Source organism: Sander lucioperca, chromosome 21, assembly GCF_008315115.2.
Source record: "Sander lucioperca isolate FBNREF2018 chromosome 21, SLUC_FBN_1.2, whole genome shotgun sequence".
Lineage (NCBI taxonomy): Eukaryota > Metazoa > Chordata > Actinopteri > Perciformes > Percidae > Sander > Sander lucioperca.
The window spans coordinates 21,751,579-21,772,610 of NC_050193.1; the positions used below are offsets into that span (position 1 = coordinate 21,751,579).

Sequence of the window (21,032 nt, forward strand, 5' to 3'; positions counted from 1 at the left end):
TTATTCCTTTATATTTATGAGGATATGTATAGGGATGGGTCTCGAGACCCGGTTCTATTAGGACCCGGTTCCAAATTTCTCAAAACCTGAGAAAACAATTGAAAACATAGTTGGACTGGCTACCGAGAGCACACTCTGTGGGCCGCTTAATCGGCTCGTTAAAACAAAAACAGTGACAGATATCAAACAGTCACAGACTGCAATAAAAGCAGTAATAGTTCTGTTAAGATTAATAACTAGTCGTCTTTCCACCAAATAATAGAAAAATATCGATAAAGACTTGGATCGTTAAGCAGTCTCAAAAATGGTATCAATATCAATAAAACAATTAACAATCCCCATCCCTAGTTATGGATATTAACTCTATCAACTTTAAAAAAAGCCATCAGCAAAATGTTGTAGTTATCTGCAACTATATCGTTTTTTTTCTCCATGGTTTTTATTATGCATCAAATCAAACCATCTGTAGCTGTAAATGTTAACAAGTTGTTGGATGATGATGAGGATAACACAAAGGGGGTTTTCATAACTGGGCATCCCAAAAGTTTTATGTCTTATGACTGTTCTATAAAGCATAATGAATTCATAAGTTACAAACTATAAGCACTTAGTAAATTATATCATATTAGAAATACTAGCAGATGCTAAGAAAACCAACATAAAGGGTTTATAATTTGTAACTAAAGGCCAATAGAACACTTATTAATATCAGTTATAAGCCATTAATCTAAAATTCCTTTGGTTGGTGTTATTCTTCTCTGGAAAAGAGCTGCAGAACATCCACACCAAAATCAACAATCAACAACTTATTAACAGTGTGTTTATTAATTTATCAACTGCGGACATGATGTAAAAAACCTATAATGAATGACTTATTGCTTATAATTGCAGGAGACTTAATAACTTTTGCGAATGACCCATAAGCAAATGTAGATTTATAGAGTATAGAAGTGTTAATATAAACCAGGCCAGCAGTCGTCTCAACCGTTGTCTCATCCCTTCACAGTAATTATACCAAGGTATCACAGTTAATGTGACGGATTGATGCGACTCTACATGTTGAGCTATTAGTTCAACGGAGATTATTGATTCTTCAGCAGATTCCAATTACCGTGCCTCATCTTCACTGTGCCACATTGCTCTGCAAAATAAACTTCATTATATCGTGGATCATTTGTCGTAGCATGACATTAGTGTGAGTAGGTATATAGAAGATGTGTAAATGGGGTTTATTATTTTACTGTAGAAACTTTCTTGCCTATAATCTTTCCTAAGTAGAAATATATTTTTTTGACTAGTGTGAGCTTGTTATAAAAGCTCTTTCTCTTCCTCCATCAGGCTGATGGTGGCCCCCTCCTGACCCTCTCCCTCTCTGGGGAAAAACCAATCCACCCCGAGCACGGGGCCCTCAGAGCTGAGGATTGGAGGGGTCAGGTATCCTGAGACTGCACACAGACCTGTGATCTTATTTAGCCTGTCTCATTGCTGTCCTTGGAAAAAAGTAAAGCGGTCTTGTGATGTATGAGTATCTTATGATTTCAGACGTCACGGCAAAATCCACTGACTTTGTGCCTCTGACTGTACTGTGCTCATTCCCCTGAAAATATTTTCTTTTTCTGTTGCCTCGTTTCACTTCCCACTGCCCTTGTTTCCTCACACTTCTGTTCTTATATCTCCAAACAGTCAGGTAGCTTTATATAACAGAAGTTTTGTACAATTTTGTACAATAATACAATAGTGATATTAATACAAAACTTTATGAAGTGTAATGTTTTCTATTTTGAAATACATTCTATTGATCAATAAATTGTCAGTGATGTTGAATATACAGTAACATAACGGACCGCCCCTCTGGTTCGGCACGCATGTGAACCGCGGATTAATTGCAAATTTAACCGTTATGCTCATCAGAGCAGCTCAGCTCAGCAGAGAGACGGAGCGGGATGCCGTCGCCTCTACAGGTTGTTCAGGGAGTCGGGGCAATGCCTATAAAGCACTCGGAACTGTGGTTTTCATTCGTAGGCTACTCTCGTACGGCTCTCATCAGGTGTTAAAACCAATTCTACCAAAACAAGGAATTGGACTACTATTTAACGCAACTAAGAGACGTTTTCACAGGTTATGCAACTATCTCAGTTTGATACAGATAAATGGCAGCGCGGCCCGCCGTGCGGACAGACACCAGTCGGAGCTCCGACGGAAGGAGACAATATGTGAATTGTACCTAAACCAACTAACTTACTTTTTTAAATAAATTTAATTAAAACCCAAAGTTCATATCTTCTCTTTAAGATGCCTCATATGTTACTGATTACTGTAATATTCATATAAATTAAATTTGGTTATCAGCGTCTTTACTAGGAATTGGTTTCAGCTCAGTGTAAGGTAACGGCTGTGGACTAAGATGGATTAGACTGCAGTGGAGGCCGGCTGGCTGTATACATCCACACTGGGTGCAGGGATCTTATGCAGGTTAGTCACGGAGGAGCTGACTGTCACACAACAAATCAAGTCAGTGTTATTGCCTTATTCCTGCACGTGCTGCTGCCTGTTCCTGCATCTGCAACGCTTCACAATCAGTTTGTGCCCTGACAGATGCTAAGGTGTCAGAGTATGTATGTTATGTTAAATTGTGTTTCTCTATGCCTTGTACATACTTACTAGCCCAAGGGTCGGTCAGAGTAAAGCTCCTTGCAAACTACAATCTCAACAGCTCAATTAGCAGAGAGCAGACTGATAGTGCAGTCCAAATGAGCCTGGGGCATTACCACGGGCAACGTTTCAGCTCAAAGCCTGAAGTCACGACCGCCCTGTCAGTGTGCAGAGCGCGTACAGTACTGTCCAAGGCATATGGTTGTAGGGAATGATGGCAGTCACAGCCTGCCATCATGGCCTCCTCTTGGCTGCATCCAACTTCTTCCCTGATATCACTCCAAGAATTCTGTTTTTGTCTTTGTTGTCGTCTCAACATAAGGATTTGTACAAATGCTGAAGTCACCAAACTCCATGCACTACAGTGGCACTTACAGTAGCTTCGCCCTTTCCTTAGTGCGAAGCTAAGGGAAGCGTTTCCTCCGAGTTGTCTTCCCTGCTCTCCCCATAGGAAAACAATGGCACAGCCAGCACAGAGCGGTTTTACCATGGATCATGTATAGGCGGCTTAAGACTTGAAACTTTCAACTGGTTAGGGTTATAAATTACACTTTTGTGATTCTTTTAAAGAGTCACTTGGAACTTGTTTGACTGAAAAATTCAAGAATACGTTTTCTGTTTCGGTGTCATACCCAACACGGCTAGCCAATACAAAACAATGAAGCACATTATATCTAGAAGTGTGAAGTCAAAGGCAACCTTACTTGCTTTAGGTTGTTGAATACGCGTCATCCATTAGACACATCTCTGGTCTGTTCTGGTCTGTTGGAGTTACTATATGATGTTTTAAATTTGCCTCACTTATTAAATGAGTTTGGATTTTTGATGTGTGATGTAGCACCACTTAGTTTTCCCTTAACCTTAATAAACACTTATTATTTAACCCTATACAACCCTAACTCTATAAAAATGTAATAATTAATTCCGACATTAGTAGTAGTAGTAGTACCTACTTTAAACCCTAAGGTAATTTGTATGTTCTATTATAGTATATGTAATTTTATATTACAATGGATACTAAAAACTCAAGGTACTTCACCACAATAATACAGAAATTCTCTAAATCCAAAATGACTATAGATCTAATACAAAAAGAAAGTGAAATCTCTGCTGGTTGACAAATCCTTATCATCTCACAATATATATGATCATATTGCCCAATACTATGGATAATGTGTGCTAGATTATGACCTGGGTGAATGTAAATGGATATCAACCATGACTCTGTTCAGTCAATAAGCTGTACTTCCACAGTGTTGTCCACAGAAGCTCACAGTAATAGTCCACAGTCCCAAAGAAGATTACAGCCATTGAGTGGAAAGCTTAGCTTCTCAAGGCTGAGATTACATCCACAAGGGGAAAATATACAATAGAACTCGTATCTGTTTACCAACACGGTTGCAGAAACTCACAGTCAACTTTCACTTTTTAACCCTTTAACATTTTGTCGCATGTTGTGCACAAATCTTGCAAAGTCCAATTGAGTGAATGCTTTGCAGCCAGAAGATTAGTTTTTAAATGCTTTGAAACTGGTCTGAGTTGCAGTTAGATGAGTGTTAAGCAGTGATTATCTCTAAACCACAGCTGTTTATATGTCACTGAAACCAGAATTTACACACAAACTAGGGCTGTGCAATTAATCAAATTTTTATCGTAATTTCGATTTCGGCTCCTAACGATCACAAAAACAATGTAATCGAGAATAGCGATTATTTTGCCTTGTGTTCTGAAGGGGAATACAAAAAGTTCAACGGGAAAAGTAGGGTAATTGATGAGGGATTTGATTTGTTTAACTGTTTCACTGATTTTTAAGTTTAATACATGCAACATCTCTCCCAAAGTCAATGAGTAATCGTGTTAAATAATCGTGATTTCAATTTTGACCAAAATAAATTTTTTCCTAATCGAGCAGCCCTAACACAAACAGCAGTGTTTACCTGCTTTAAGACTCGCTGGATTGAAGGTTATTTGAATGACTCAGGTGAGGGATGCCTATTGATAGACTTGATGTGCATCCAAACAGCTGAAGGAAACAAGAGATTGAAGTAATTTGGCTCAAAGGGGCTGAAGCCACAATGAAATGATGTATTGCGGTAACTGTGTGGCAGTGACTGAAATTAGAACTGAAGATATGGAGCACAGAGTGGTATATGGTTCCCCTGGATACTGTACTGTAGCCATCTCCCCCTTTCCCTTTCTATCCTTCTATAAAGAGTGACTTCTGGCCACGGCTCTTTTCTGCGACATATGTCTGCCTCCGCCGCGCAGCAGGAAATGCCCTGGCGTCGTCTTCCTGTGCTGCTGACGTCACATAGATCCTGCACGGCAACCAGGAACAGACACACTCCCTGGCCATTTGCCACTTAAAAACCAACATTATGACACTCTATGGATGGTGTGGAGCAAGACTGAAATAATATGCAAATGAGCATAGGAGTTCTGTCTGCATTTAACACAAAATAATTAAGATACATTATTGATCAACTGAGTATTGAGTCTTTTTTTTATAGATGTAATCATTAAATATCCAACTAAGAATATCTCACAAAATCAAATCCTGAACTTTAGTTTTATCTTACTTTTATGGGAGTTTCATATTCTTATTTGAATCACTCAAAGCCGAGTTAGTATGGTCTGGATGACAAAAATACAATCATGACAAAACGATGGGCTCCAAATTGTACTTCAGTTCAGACGGCTTAGGTGCGGCACAAAAACGCTTGGGCGCTGCGCCTAAGCTGTATAATACAAGGGAAAACCCTGTAGTTGTAGGAGTCTGATAAATGGTACTCGACTCTTTAAAGGAGAACTCCTGCCAATTTTTATGACCACCGGGCGCTCAGTGGATTGTTGTCGGGAGCGGGAGGCGACGAAGGCGGGGAGAAAGCAGAAGCAAGGATGCCGGTCGGGCCTGCTAAGGGAACTACCACACAGATCGCCACTGCCATGCCTCCTACTCACCAATGCCAGATCGATCGCACACAAAATGGATGAGCTACAACTTCACACAGAACTGCTGCGTGATGATTATCACCGAAGCCTGGCTGAACACACTCATCCCGGACGGCAGCTAGCAGCAGCGAGCTAGCTACCGGCAGGATGTCTGAGTTGAAAACGCATATTGTTGTCACGTAAGGGCCCTGTTCATGTTGCACAGACATTTTAATTGCATTTTGTGTCTGTTAAGAGGCACAAAGGCACTCTTTAGAACATGCCCCCACAAATGGCGTTTTAGCTACAGTAAGTGTGAGCTCTAGGCGTAGCTGCAGCAACTCCGTGTTGCTAGCACCGATTCGGCTCGTTTTTTTCTTTTTTTTTCTATCGACAGTACTCGCATATTTATAGCGATCAAGATTAATGTAAAAATTGGCTGGAGTTCTCCTTTAAGTCCAACTGCATTCCCTAAAACAAAAAAAAGGAAACTTGCTGGTTAATATGGAAACCAGACTATTACTTTTACTTTTTGCTCAGAATATATATCTTGATTTGACATTGAATATGTGAATCTTTTTGCAATTCAGTGTTGCTCCTTTTTATTTGTCATAACACACATTCACATATCTGATATATCAATTTATGTCATTTGTTTGTCAATCTCCACTCATAGCAACTAAAGCATTAAACTTTGTTATGGTCATGTCATAGGCACTCACAGCACTCAGTGAATGTAAGGACTCCACATTTTTTATTCAAATCCACACAAAATCTGTGTTTGCCCCAGTGTACTTGATATAACATTTTTCTTGTTACAATATTTGTCCATCACCCAGCCTGACATCTGAGTTGTATAAAGTTTAAGTTACACTGCATATTCATGTGTACTCACTCACTGCTCCCCTCTGGCTGTTTCTACGACTATTCTGCACTTGCTCTGCCTCAGTCTAGACAGGTAACACTGTAAATGTGCCAGTTTTTTTAAAATGTAGCAGGAGGTGGAGCAAGAGACAAGCGAGTTCAGGCCATAGCGAAGGCAGACAGAGAGATAAAAAGGAACTGCTCTAGTTTTGAGAAAAGCCTTGGGCTCATGTTCCTGCAAAGACAATCAGGGTTTTGCTCGTGTCTGGCTTACATTTTGTCCACTTATAGCACTGTGGCTCGGAGGATGGGATCTATCAGATCACACGATGAATGCTTCAAAGGATGCTTTGGATATTGAACTAAATGCATAATGAGAGAAAAAGTTGATTTTGTGCTATGTTTTTTCAGGAATTAAGAAGGTACAACTTATTTTAATATGGGTAATTACTGTACTTTGGAAAGACATCATTGTATGTCCCCATTTTTTCAGACTCGTCATAAATCTACTGAAGTGAAAGCTACACTCGGAAGGATTTTCAGTTAAAACTACACCTCTTTGTCTAACTGAGCTGCTGTGTAATCATGCTAATGGTCCATTCTGGGTCACTTATTGATGCTGCAGGAAGTGATATATCAAAACTTAGTTTAAAGTCCCATACTGTAGAAATGGCAGTTCCTTTATCTTCAGCTTCTGTAATCTAAAGACGGTAGTCTTGCATTGCCAGACCTTTTTCCATAGCGCTGTGAAGTAAGGTCTGGCTACACTACAGATATATTCTGGGATAGGAGGAAAAAAACGCTCTGGGTTGTTTGCATTTCTTTAAACCAATCACAATCATTTTGGGTGGCGCTAAGTTCCGGATGTCAGCGGCAGTGTCTCTGCAAAAAAGTCTCGGGGAAGGAACTTGTTTTGGTTGAGTATTTGCACTGCACAAAAGATACAGTAGAGTGAGTTATTTAAATTAGCTGGATACATGGTTAAACGTAATTTGCTCTTACCAGTGTATCATCATGTGTAATGTTACTTCGTCCATAGCTATCCCCACCAATCAGCCCCAAAATGTCCAAGTTAGATTGTAGCTAAATGCCAATTGTTAACCATAGAGGTGGCAGATTAGAAAACGCTTTGTTATAAATATCATGGTTTGTTTTTTAGAGCAATGACAACCAACCTGTTTTGTTGTTTAGGTTGGAGCTCTGTGCTGTTGTGTCCTGGTAATGAAGCAGCCATATTTTAACTTTTAAACCAGGTGCAGGTCTAGCTTGCTTTGGGCTCATTTCTGTCAGCCATTATTCGTGCTATTGATTTATCCACTGTTTGCACATTGAGCAGCACTGTGGGAACTGATTAATCCGCTGGTAATAGTAATGAAGTATGTAGCTTTGATTTTCTGTCCATCTGAAATTGACATATGGCTACTCAAGTTCTAACTCTAAAGATGCATAAATAAGCATATTCTTCGTGGAGTGAACTTTGCTTAATACTTCCAGTCTTCTAATTAACATTAGTTCCTTCTGAACTTTTGCTTGTCATTATTTCATTTCTTGTCCTCATTGGAATATGTGAGAGGATGATGGTACATGTGCTCCAATGCTGTCAATCAACAAACTAAAATGTCCTGAGGACAGGAATCAGTTTATCACCTAATTTTATGCCGTCACTTTCAGAGAGATCAAACCCTCGGCTGTCAGCGATATGTATGAAAAATCAACGGGCTCCATTGCCTTGTTGACTACCTTTGACAGTGCCCCATAAATCAATCCATGGGGCGGCATCACTGATTGCTCAGAAGAAGGCTCAAAGAGGGTTGGAACAAACTCATCTCTGTGTACCTGGTACACTGTCAGGTGCACATTGTTACATTTACAGCACTTCAATATAAATTAATTAATAAATGACTAATTAAAGCATAAATATGTGACAACTGGTGTTATCTAAATCCGTTGTGACATAAATATTTACTGGAGACACAAATCATTTTGCTGCCACTACTCATGTCACATTTTGAATAATAGAATGACCAATAGAATAAATATGTTATTGATATTTCAAACCTTCAGTATGAATCTCATTTTGAAACAGTGACTGTAATTATTCTTTGTGTAAGTACTTGCTTGTTCATTTTTTCCACTTGCAAAAACCTGGACTTCAGACATCTGGATTCTGTGGTATGCTGCACTACAATACTGGATATCCCAGAGCTTTTTCACAGGGCAAATTGGGGTTCAATATCTTGCTCAATGACATATTGCCATTTTTTCAGTAGAGGCTGAAGACTGAACGTTTCCGCCAACTAAGCCACAATCACCTTTGATTGTATGTACTTCATTGTGACGTTATAGTCCCATGGTAAGGTCTTAGAAAATATTGGTTTGTCCAAGTACTTGCAGGAACTTTGCTTTGAGAAAATGTGGCTTCATTCCAGAACTGCCAAATTCAGATTATCCTTTCCCACATTATCCATGTTTGCTTGTTTGATCTTCTAATAGGGCTGCACGATTTGAAGAAAAAGTCATATTGCGATTTACAATACTGGGATTACGATTGCGATGTAACGGTATCCTGAGTTTACTTGATTTTCAAAGAAAAATGCAAAAAAATAAGCTACTACAATTTTGAAATGTGTATTTTTTTACTTGAACATACAAAGTTAAACGAGCATAAGAAGAAATACATAAACAAAAATGTGCAATACCTTTTTTTAAATAACTTAATATTTTAGAAAATTAAATACTAATTCTTAAAATGATGCATATGTATGCCCTTATAAACGATGACATTCAAAATGGGTGTAATATAATTAGTGATTAAGTAGGTGCTGATGAGTGACGTCAGTGTCTGAGTGGTGAAGCGAGGAGAAGGAGCGATGAGCGGTGTTGCACTCATAGCGGCTGTAAGAGAAAAGCGAGAGGAAAAAGAGATACTGTAGCAAAGACGATGTAACGTGAATAAACGGTGAACACCAAGCTTCTTAAGACACGGTGGCTTCATCTGTTGTTAATACTGTCGATAAAGTAAAGGGTGTTACAACTTAGAGACTGCAGTGCACACAGAGTGTCATGCTCACAGCACACCTTTTGGTTTACTTAAATCACACAATTTTTGCGGTTATGTTATCGCCCAGAGTGACATCGTGATTGCGATTAGATCAATCGTGCAGCCCCATTTTCCAACATAATACTGTAATGTAGCTGTAGTGAGCTTTCAAAACAGATATTCCGTATTATCAAGCAACAGTAAAATAAGTTTCATCTACCATAAAACACCTCTCAAACAAACTTCTAGCTTATGCATTTTTATTTTAATAGCACATCATCAGAACAAGAACCAGTGGCGGTCCTGAAAGATAGGAAAATGGTCATCAGCATTCTAAATCTAAAAGACTGTAGTTAAAGGGACAAAATATGCAAAACCACATATAGAACATTGACTGCATGGGGTGCCAAGACCATGATAAATTGTTATTTGCCTACAAAGTGTCAAATTATCAGGTGAGGCAGGGAGGTGTACATGTCAATCAGTGGCCTGGTACCTCAGTGGGTAGCAGAAGATTACGTTTGGTTTCCAACTGGGACTGTCCATATTAATAATTCATGAACTCACTGTTATGTAAGGCACTTTTAATGCATTCATTACACAGTATATATTACTGGTCTCAACTCCTGTCGTTGGCTTATTACTGATGAAAAGTCATTCGTGTTAACAGTTGCCAGCCCTTTGTCATTACGTTTATTTCTTGTTACATGTTTTTATTTTGGAATATATTATGACTTAGTTGCTGTTACTGTCCTCAAGTTAGAATAGTTAGACGGCAAATGAGCTGCAGGAGGCAATAACGGCTGATTGACATGTTTTATTACCATTGAGATAGAGCCGATAGAAAGATCACCCATGTTTTCTGAAGTGGATGCAGCTGATAGGGGGAACTGTATACAAACCATTCGAATTAAAGAATTTACTGCACTCTTACTATGGTCTCCTTGTTTCTCACAAAATGTCACAAGACTCAAAATGAAATAAAATATAACTATATTCTAATTCAATATGCATATCTTGAAGTATACATACATTGTTAAATAATTTCAGATTATTTGAAAAAGGTTTTATCTTTCCCTTCAGAGTTTTGATCTTTCTCAGAGAATGAGTTCATTGATACTAAAGCTAAAAAGAGAAACTCCGCAGCAGGCCATGATAAAGTTAGGCTTATGTTGGTCACCAAAGTCATTCTTCAATGAGTAAACTCTTACACATTTTCGTCAAACTAAAAGCAAGAATTGTTTCCACTAATCTCTAAATTGCAGCCGTTGTCCCATCTTGGGAGTTTATGCACCAATCCAATACCACGTAATAAAGCCCTAAAGAAAATCTACGTTAAAGTAGTTTATTTATGTTCTTTTTCCGTTATAACTGACTGTCAAACTGGATAATAAAAGAAAGTTCTGTGGCATTCATTGTTTGTGTTTGTTCATGTTTCACAAAGAGTTTAACCTGAGCCAGACCGACAACAAAGATAGAAATCATGTCACATCCATACAGAGATAGTAGTATACAGTTGTTAAAACATAATAAAATATATGACACACTGGTATCGGATCAGTACTTGCTATCGGCCGCTACGCAAGTTCAGGGCATCAGAATCGGTATCGGGAAGCAAAAAATGGTATCGGACCATCTCTAGAGTCAATCATGTTTTTTTAATCCTCCGTGTCCTCCTTAGCTACTAGCAACTGCGTGGAGGAGGGGTGGGGGAAGTGCGAGATCACGGAAGGCTTGTATCATCAGTTTTGTTATCATTACTTAGAATTCCTCATGGGGTGACTACACACTATAGCTTTAAGCATTTTCAAAAGCTGATCATTTTTACATGTGTATTGATTTAAAAAATAATTCTAAGTTTGTGGCTGTGGTCAATCCAGTTCAGACTGATTTGAACAATATTGAATGCCTGTGGTCTAGTTTTAACGTAAGGTCTTACTTATTCATTTTAATGGCCTCAATGGACTGATGTTCAAATGGCTCTCTGAGTGGCTATCGGATGTGATGTATTGTGTCCCACAGGGGTCTATTCTTGGACCCTTTTTGTTCCTTATCTGCTGTATCTTCATCCATGTCGCTCTTCCTTTCTTACTGATGATACTAGCTTGTTTCTTATAAGTGAGTTTGAGTTTTTCACACGTATTTCTCCTGCACTTTCTGAATAAGATATCATTTCCAGATGTTCCCCCTTTTTGTGTTATATGTGCAAAGTGCACCATGTAGCATTGTTATTAATGTGCAAACTTTACTTTGCCCTAAATCTTTAAAGATCATCAATTGGCAGAATCTTGTTGCAGGGCTTCAAACTGTATTTTTCTCAATGTGATGTTGTTTTTTGAGCAGGCACTAAAATATCAACAGAAAAAAACATTCTAAATGAAGGATTATAGTTTGTCTCTGTGGCTGAGCCTTTTGTGGTGGGTGATCGTGCTCCTATACATGGATCATTGCTGCTAAACCTACCAGCTTCAACTCTAAAAGCAGTTTAATGGCTCGTATGTGTCTCTCAAGCTGTTTACCTCACTTGAGAGTCAGGGCTGCATAAAGTACTAATACAGTACTGATAATGATTCAGTCTTTGGAGAACATAAATTAAATAAAGAGATCTACTAAACCCTAATCTCACTGTATCAGTTAGAATGAACCTGTGATCCATCTATGTTTTATGTTTGACCTTGACAAACTTCCCTAATTAATTTCTTCATTCTTCAACCTAATGCAATCTCAAATAGATACTGTATTTCTGATATTTATTAATCACAAAGTCATTAAAATGACAGATTGTCCTTGTCCATCTATCTAATGCTATTATGGCTGATGTAATTAGCACTCAAATGATTGTACGTGTGGGCTTCTGTGTGATTATTTGACTGCTACCAAGAAAATAAATGTGTACCTTGAGTGGAATTGTGATTTAAAGTTATTTCATTTTTTGCTTTGAGGTGTTGTAATTACCACAGAGGCTCTGTCGCAACTGATTGATTGAATAACTAAAATATCGACCAATCCATCCAATTTCTGTGAAAGTATGGAGCGCTTGACACCTGAAAACAAACGAGTTATGAAAATGAAAGTCTAATAACATCAATTTGCTGTTGTGATGTGTTCCTCTGCCATAAGCCTGGCAATTTATTTTATAGTCAGATGATGTATAGTACATGAGCAACTAAAATCTTACAAATCTTAATTCGTGCTATGGTATACAGTGTCGCTTAGTTTAGACATGAGGAAGAAATCTGATCTGGTGGTTCTCACATTAGCAAATGCGTGCATGCTACTCAATTACTATACTTAACCACAAATTTAAGGAATCATCTTTTGGACAAGTCTAGTTACCACTTAGATGCAAGTAAAATGTTTGATATCCAGCGTATTAGTTTATAAAATACTTAAGTGAAAGATCTGAATACGTCTTGCACCACTGCAAAACTAAACAGTAGTGTTCGGACGCTCCACCCCTGCCTTTTTCCTAAAGCTCAGAATTTATAGCAGTTACAAACTATGATGATGGCGAGAAATTATGAAAAGCCACTGGCTCGCATCCATTTAGCATATGAAGTTAAGAGTCTATCATTTAGCCTATAACATGGGAAAATGATGTGTGATTTAGAGGTTGACTCTAATGTTCATTACTTACTCTTAGTTTGTTGTGAGTTGCTGACTGAATGATATAAATAATAAATTACCTGAACATTTAGTCCAAGTGGCTTTGTTTACCCAAAGTGCATTTCTCTGAACTCTCTCTCTGACCCACTCTCAGACTGAATGCTTGATCTGTAGTTTCTGGGCATATTACATACAAATGCAAGGGCTTAAAATGTGAATTCAATTGCTTTACGTTGATCAGTTTCCAATTATACTCTATGATGAGGATCCCACCGGTAGTGGCCCAACCAGCTCTTTCTGAGGTGACCCAGCCCCCGCTCTGACCTTGTATGGCAGGACGACAGCAGAGCCTCCACTAATTCCCACGATGGGCACTGCCGTCTGAGTGGAAATGAAGTCCAAGATTTGTGCCACGGCCTCCGAGCCAACATTGTCCTCGAACACCACTCCATGGACGCGATTAGTGGACAGGGTGTCACAGATGCGGGTGAGCAGTGCCCGTGGGTTGGTGTTGTTGACCAGCACAGTGATGGGGTTCACCTCCAGAGGCAGGTCCATGAAGTTTTCCCGACTTAACCGCCCCTTAATCTCTGTTTGGTATGCCGATCCACTGAACACCACCGCCACGTTCACAGAGGGCGTGGGAATCCCAAAGGGCCGGCCTGAGCAGAAGGGGACAGTGCAGAACAGCAGCAGCAGCAGCAGCAGCGGCGGCGGCCACCACGGGGAGTCGCTCAAGCAGCCTAGACGAACGCCCATCTCAGTCACCTACTGCCTGGAGGAGGGGTCAGAGTGAGGGAGGGGTCAGCAAAGGGATTGAAATGTTAGATACACAGGAACAGTTGCTGTCTTTTTCTGAAATGTTGTGATAATACGCAGTAATCCCTGCTGGCTGGGCAACCAAACTGCCTTTTGTTTAGAGTTGGCTTATTTTGATTAATGACCTTTTAGCTTCATCTCTGCTCAGTGTGCTGGTCTGCCTGCCATAACTAAGACAGTGTAAGAGCCCATTAACGGAATAGAATACTACAGGATAGTATTTTTAGAGTGTGTCAGCGTGCAACATGAGGCTGTGGCCAGGCTGTTGTGTCTTAGGGTGGCAGCTGCCACCCTGCTGCTGTTGTATTTTGTGGTCCAAACCAACAGATGGTGTCCAGTGTTTAATGCAACAAATGGAGAACAAGAGGATTTATCTTTTTTTTTCTTTTTCCGTGACATCACTTTTGAAGCTGTTGCTTAATTTTTTCAGTGGTCCAAAGCATTCAAGCTTAAAGGGATTGTTCAGAGTAATGTCACCCTAGGGTCCTTTGCACCATGACCTCGAGCCAAACACCCCCGCCCCCAGAAGCTTTTTTCCCTTGGTCGAACATTGGGCGAGTTAGCGCTATCAGCCGAATGGCTTAGTGCAGGCGCTAATGGAAGCAAAGGTGTATCTCGTAAATTACACCACTAATAATGCCTGGAATGGTACCAAACTTTTACAGTAGTACAAATAGGTTCTGTACTCATAAAACAAGGCAATGGAAAGTTTGTAAGTACACCAGGAGTTTATTTAAATAGCACTTGCCTGATGGCGTCTCCTCTCTGCTGCTACCACTGCTCGCTAGCTAGCTCTCCGATTCTCCTCCATTAGTTGTAGTAAAAGTTTTTTTGGTATATCCAAGATGCCTAGTTCCAGGAATGCACTTATATTTTGTTGGTAGTACCAGTTTGCAACACTTATTAGTTAACACTAAGTTGTAAACACTTCGGAAAAAATGATTAAAAACTTTGGATATACCAAAAAACTTTTTCAGCAACACCGGGTGATCGCACAAGATCCCGCACAGAGCAAGACTTCTATTGCCGGAAGAGGCGTTTGAGGTTAGCATCGAACGCGACGATGAGTGGCTCAATTTCGAAGGTCGCCCGTACATATTTGAGCCTGAATACACGGACGAGGAGCTACAACTAGTGGAGGAGAATCGGAGAGCTAGCTAGATAGCAGCGCTAGCAGTAGAAAGGAGAAGCCATCAGGCAAGTGCTATTTAAATAAACTCCTGGTGTACTTACAAACGTTCCAATGTCTTGTTTTAGGAGTACAGAACCTATTTGTACTACTGTAGAAGTTTGGTACCATTCCAGGTATTATTAGTGATGTTTTTTACGAGATACACCTTTGATTCCATTAACGCCTGCATTAAGCCATTCGGCTGATAGCACTAACACGCCCAATGTTCGACCAAGGGAAAAAAGCTTCGGGGGGGTGTTTAGCTCGAGGTCGTGGTGCAAAGGACCCTAGGGTGAAATTACTCCGAACCATCCCTTTAATCTACCAAAGGTCTGCACGCATGCATTTGGCTATGCTGATTAATTGACTTCAATAGTTTCATTATAATGATTTGTAAGCTTTTGGGAAAGTTTTTCTTTTGTAGTTATGAAGCTGACATTTGAATTTTTCAAACAGCAAAGTCTATATTTACAAAGAGACTGAAATCCCCAAATTGGCCTTTGAAAAAAGCCAAGCTCTTTGTGCAACATTGCATCACTTATGGTCTGGATTGAAACCAGCAACTCTTAGCCAAACTGTCTCAATTTCTTCCAAACCCCTAATTGCTTTGCTTCCTGTCCTCTGGAAGGTAATGGAGGAGAAACACAATGGCAGAGCTCTGTGATGTCAAACCCTGTAGCGTTGGTTTAACATTCACATTGTAGCCAGGCGGTGGTTTGTGTTGAGCTGTCAGACAGACTTAGGCTCTTTGTCAAATCTGTCACAGTAGTGTTTGTGGCCCTGAGGGAGTGCTGCACACTGGTCCCCTGTCACAGAGATCTGATCCACCATGTGATGGAATCCCAGTGGGGTGAATATATTGTAATCCCTTGGTAATCCCTGCCAGGCGTCATGGCCTACAGCTTGATTGTAGTGTATAAACTTATCAAGAGATTGGGCTACAGCACAAGGCTCAGTGTAGCTGTGTGGTGCAATTCTCTCCATGTTCTACTTCCTGTGTGGGCCGTGAACTCCCCTTAGAAAACATTGCAAACAGGCGTGCTGCAGAGAAGCAGGGGCGCTTGGTTAGTACGTCTCTAGAATAGTTATCATGGGATTGTTTTTCCAGTCATGTCACTTGCTGAAATCCCCATAAAAGACATCACACGTGCGTGGGAAGCCGTATATGCTATGTCCTACATGTGATTTTCCAGGTAGGCGCTGGCTCATGAATCATTTTATAAATTGATTAGTCCACACAGTGAGAGGTCATCTGCCACATTCCTTTCAATGACATTAGCCATGTTTCAGCTGCAACAGCAGTGAAATAGTTTAGGGTTAATGTCTTTGATGGGGAGCAACGTACGTGGTCAAAATGCTTAAAAGCTTCAACCTCCAATGTGTTTAATCAAGGCAGGGAAACAGCTAAGGCAGATATATGAAGGTCGAATTCTGGGGTGGTGGATATAGAATTAAAGCAAACAGGGAATGAGTCATCAATAACTTTGTGACAAGGCTTTGTATTGTCAACATGCCTTCTAATACCAAGGCAAGAAAATAACAATGGAGACCGAGTTTGGCAAACAGGAGCTTCCAATATAACTTAATTAATATTTAGATTCTGAACAGTGCAATCAGCTAAGCTTTGTGACACAGCTGAATTGCAGATTGGCACTGATTTGCCCGGCTCTGACCCCTGAAACTAAAAGTCAGATGAACTTGTAAACTGTACCGATATATAAAGAGGCTTTTCACCTGGGCTAAATCCTCCAAAAAATAATTCCTGTGTATACAAGGGCTGAAGGCTTCACTCTGATGTTGGGGATCAAAAGTCACTGTGGAGGATGCATTACGGGGTATATCCATCGTGAATTATCATGACACACAGTCTATTTGGCTCTGAAGCCTGGTTGTAACAGATACAAGGTACATAATGTAGTCTCAATCGGGAGCAAGAGACAGGTTGCCGTTTGCGTCATGGCGCTGCTACAAAGTGGATTCAGAATGAGTCATACTGTACCTGGTGACAGAGGGAGTGAGACCATTTACTACCAGTAAACTCCTGTTATCCTTGTGTTATCTATAGACATGCTGGAATGACCCATTTGATGAAAGCTTCTTACTCCATTTGTGTAATAACACTCAATTGAATTTTATTATACTTCCTAACATGTAGGAAGTATAATAAACACAGAAGCCCCTTTTACACATGCGCTGCAATCCTGAAGTTATCCAGACATTACCCAGATGTGCTGTATGTGAGAGCGCAAATGTCTGAATCAGTTGGACCGGACAGTAAACATTCTTTATCCTGCCAGCTGCCTAGCACAAAGTATGTGTAATGTCCGATTGAGCCCATGTGTGAATAGAGCAAATCATTTTCCAGAGAATTCACAGCGAGGGAGTGGGCGTGTTTATGACGTTTTAGTCATGCGGCTGGCACGAAAAGCGGAAGAATACAAACATCCGAGGGTAAAGAAGGGTGAATTACACGAAGACAGCAATGTCTAACTGGAGAGAGGATAATACTATATTACTAATACAGTACTAATATTCAGGAACTTCTGTTGTTAAGGTCAGATGCCGAAATCGACAACAAATTCAAAGAACGGCCAGAGACTTGGTTATTTATGACCAAATTACGAACCGGCTATGTGACCGCAGTGTAATCCTAATCCGCGTCATGTCCTGCCTCTGGCATATTCAACATTTCAACATCTGACTAAACTGTTTCTCAAACCCCCTGCTCAGGTGATGAGCAATATGATAAAAATCCATCTGTAATTCTTTCTGTAAGCATTTGCACTTACTGCATTTTTGATATTTAATAGCCACACATGAAGTAGTTATGTGTAAATATAGTGTTAGTGTGTTTATACTAGGAAACTCTTATGTGACTTTTAAAACTGAGAAGACAAATAAGGCAAACGGCAGTAAAAAAACAACATACTATACATGACTTACACTCAATGTAAAGGGTAAAATATACATTGCGTTTTCATACATATTTTTTTTTCCTCACAAACTAACAGACACATTTACATCTGCAGCAGTATTGACTCTCCACACACATACAATGCACATTGCATTGACTCACATCCCCTGTAGACTTAACCCACTTAACCATAACCACTACATGCCTAGACTAACACCAACATTAACCTAACCTTCAGCCTAAACACAAAAAAAACATGTCTTAAACCTTTAATTTTGTGGGGACCAGCTTTTTCTCTCTTAAATTGAACGACAAACTTTTACCAAATACATATGTGCAAGTTATTTAGGGATTCTGGCATGAGGAAAGAAGGCGATGAGATGGCAGGTAGTTTCTCAGTCTACCCTGTTTTGGGAGGTTTGGGAGGTAAGTCCCCATAATGTGATTGAACAGATATCACCGCAACATGATTGATACACGTACACATGCACTGCACAGTCCCATCTCCCAGTGGCAGATTATTTAAATAACTGAAGTTGTTCTTCCTGGGCTCTCGCCAAACTCAGTCCTCATAGATGATGTGAAAACTGAGAAAACTACATTTTCAAAGTAAAACCTATGGTAGACTGATATTTGTATTCTGTCATCAGGGTTGTTTGACTAGCAAACATTTAAGATGTGCTTATCCCCCTCTAGTGGGTGACATATGGTGGAAGCAGTTTCTTTACAGAATTAGCTGCAAAATAACTGCGGGAGCTATATCATACTATCATAATTTTCTTTCCTCGTGGATTATCCTGTGTTACCTTCACTCTACAGACATCTGGTCGTTTTGATAAACTGAGCAGGTAATAATGCAAATAGTATATGTCTACTCAGCCTATACATATGTTATCTGCTCGTGTGTGGTAAATATTGTTGATAAGGTAAATATAATTTTCTGCACACGTTGACACTTTGTGCTCAATATGTATGGCCTTCGCAGACTCTGCACATTTTTATACACACCTGGTACAGTATGTTATGTGTTGTAATCTCACATAGTATAATTTACCTCTCATTTTGTTATTTCATACTGCATGGCTTTGTTCCTTTAAAAAAATCCTAACTGCACATTCTTTTAGCAACAGATAGTTCATTTATATTACCAATTTTCTACATTTTTATTTTAATACCATTTGCTGTGCCACCAATAGCTGCTGCAACTGCTGGGCTTCCCCACAAAGCCTTTTCCTTTCATCTTATTATATCCTGTAAACTAAAGTTCCAAAGCTCTTAATTTTCTGATTGACCATATGAACTGTGAAGTCAGATAAAACGCTGCCATCTATTGACTAGTTTTCGCTGAGCTGTCGAGTCCTCCAAATGATTCCTAATCCAGCTCATTAACGTGAGGCTGCAGCGGTAAATACATCTGGCTGAGAAGTAAGGTCTCATCTGCACAGTGTTTAATGACTGCTTTTATATTCTGGGCGTGACGCCTCTGCTGCAGCAGTTTAACAGTGTGCACCTATCCCGTCTTCTGCTCCGTGAACAATACACTCAGCCATGCATCTGCAGCCTGCTGTGTCTGTGGCTCACATGCTGATAAAGTAATCCTCCTCTGTGTCATTATCAGGAGAACTGCTGACCATCCAAACAGTCCACAGCGTCTCTTTGGGGAACACTTTCTGATATTACACCATGCTCCAATAGCCGTTTAGTAATCTATGACCTTTATTGACTTCTATTGGTAAACTATAGGAAAATGACTTTTCCATAAACCAACAAAACAACCATGCCTTATATCAACCAGCCACTTAACGAGACCCTATTATGCTTTTTTTGATTTTACCCGTCCTATAGTGTGTTATATAGTTAGTGAGTATGTAATAGATGTATAAATTACAAAAAAACACATTTCACTCCAAATGGGGCTTTCTCTTCCACAGACAGCACTTTTTCTTGAAACGCCTCGTCCGCATTCCTTTTTGAAATTGCTCAATTAATGATGTCACTGATTGAGAATGCCAGGCCAGTTTTTCATATGTGCTGCCCATAGGTGCTGCCTGAGCAAGCACAGCCCGCCTAGTGGCATGTTTGAATTTGGTTGACCAACAGAGTGGGGCAGCTGGCCAATCAGAGCAGACTGGGCTTTTCAGGAAGGGGGGCCAAGAGCTCAGACAGAGTGTTTCAGGCAGAGGAGCTGCGGCAATGGGCAGTATGAGAAACATATGTTTTTTGAACATCAAAGCATGTAAACCTATTCTAGTAGACCCCTAGAGTACAAATATGATGCTGAAAAGGAGTATAATAGGGCCTCTTTAAGCACCACTGCTCTGTAATTGATCAAAGCTAATGCACTAGAGAAGTGAGTTCTTCTTCACTTTATAAATGAGTGAAGTAGCTAATTAGAGCAAAGAACCAGCAGGGACCTCCAGTCAGGATTTGCTGCATCACTGTACAAAATGATTCTATAATAATGCTTTATCAATATACTGTATGTTTTATTGCTGGGCTTGGGAACTGAAATGTGTTGTGACTCTCCTAACACGGTCTTCCTACTTCATGGTCCTCCTACCTCCTAAGAAAAACGACTTCAGTCATTTGTTTTCAATGCCTAAATACATGTTTATGTATAACTGACAAAGATCTCCAGAGGCCTCGTGTATTATGACTCTTGTCAAGTCATACCACCACAAAACTTCACAGGGAGGCATTGTGGATAGATAGGTCGACTGCTGTTTATTTCCTGTCTCCTATCAACAGTTAATCTCTATAAACAGATATCTGCTTATTAATTAAAAATATGTAGGCAATGGGACAAGATTTTGGCGTCGGAAGCATTCAGGTTTCTGTTTGTATTCCGAATAGTATTGACCAATCACGTTTTAACAGGCTTAGGTTGCATGCAGTCTGTGTGGAGAGCAAAAGAGGCAGAACACATTGGCCAAAATGCAGTCTCGGAACCCAGACTTTTTTCATATGTAGATATGTGTTTATAGAGAGGTCATCTCTTAACTCTTAACTCCATTCTCGCTCTCAAGTTGCTAATT

General features: G+C 39.8%; 1 protein-coding gene across 1 annotated transcript in view; it reads right to left on the reverse strand.

Annotated features, from left to right (window-relative positions):
* The window catches only part of grin2ca (glutamate receptor, ionotropic, N-methyl D-aspartate 2Ca), an 87,038-nt gene that overhangs the window by 45,150 nt on the left and 20,856 nt on the right, over positions 1-21,032 (reverse strand). The window contains exon 2 of the mRNA XM_031318917.2: positions 13,418-13,868. Within this exon, the coding sequence (XP_031174777.1) occupies positions 13,418-13,852 (435 nt within the window). The 5' untranslated portion in view covers positions 13,853-13,868. The remainder of the gene's footprint in view (positions 1-13,417; positions 13,869-21,032) is intronic.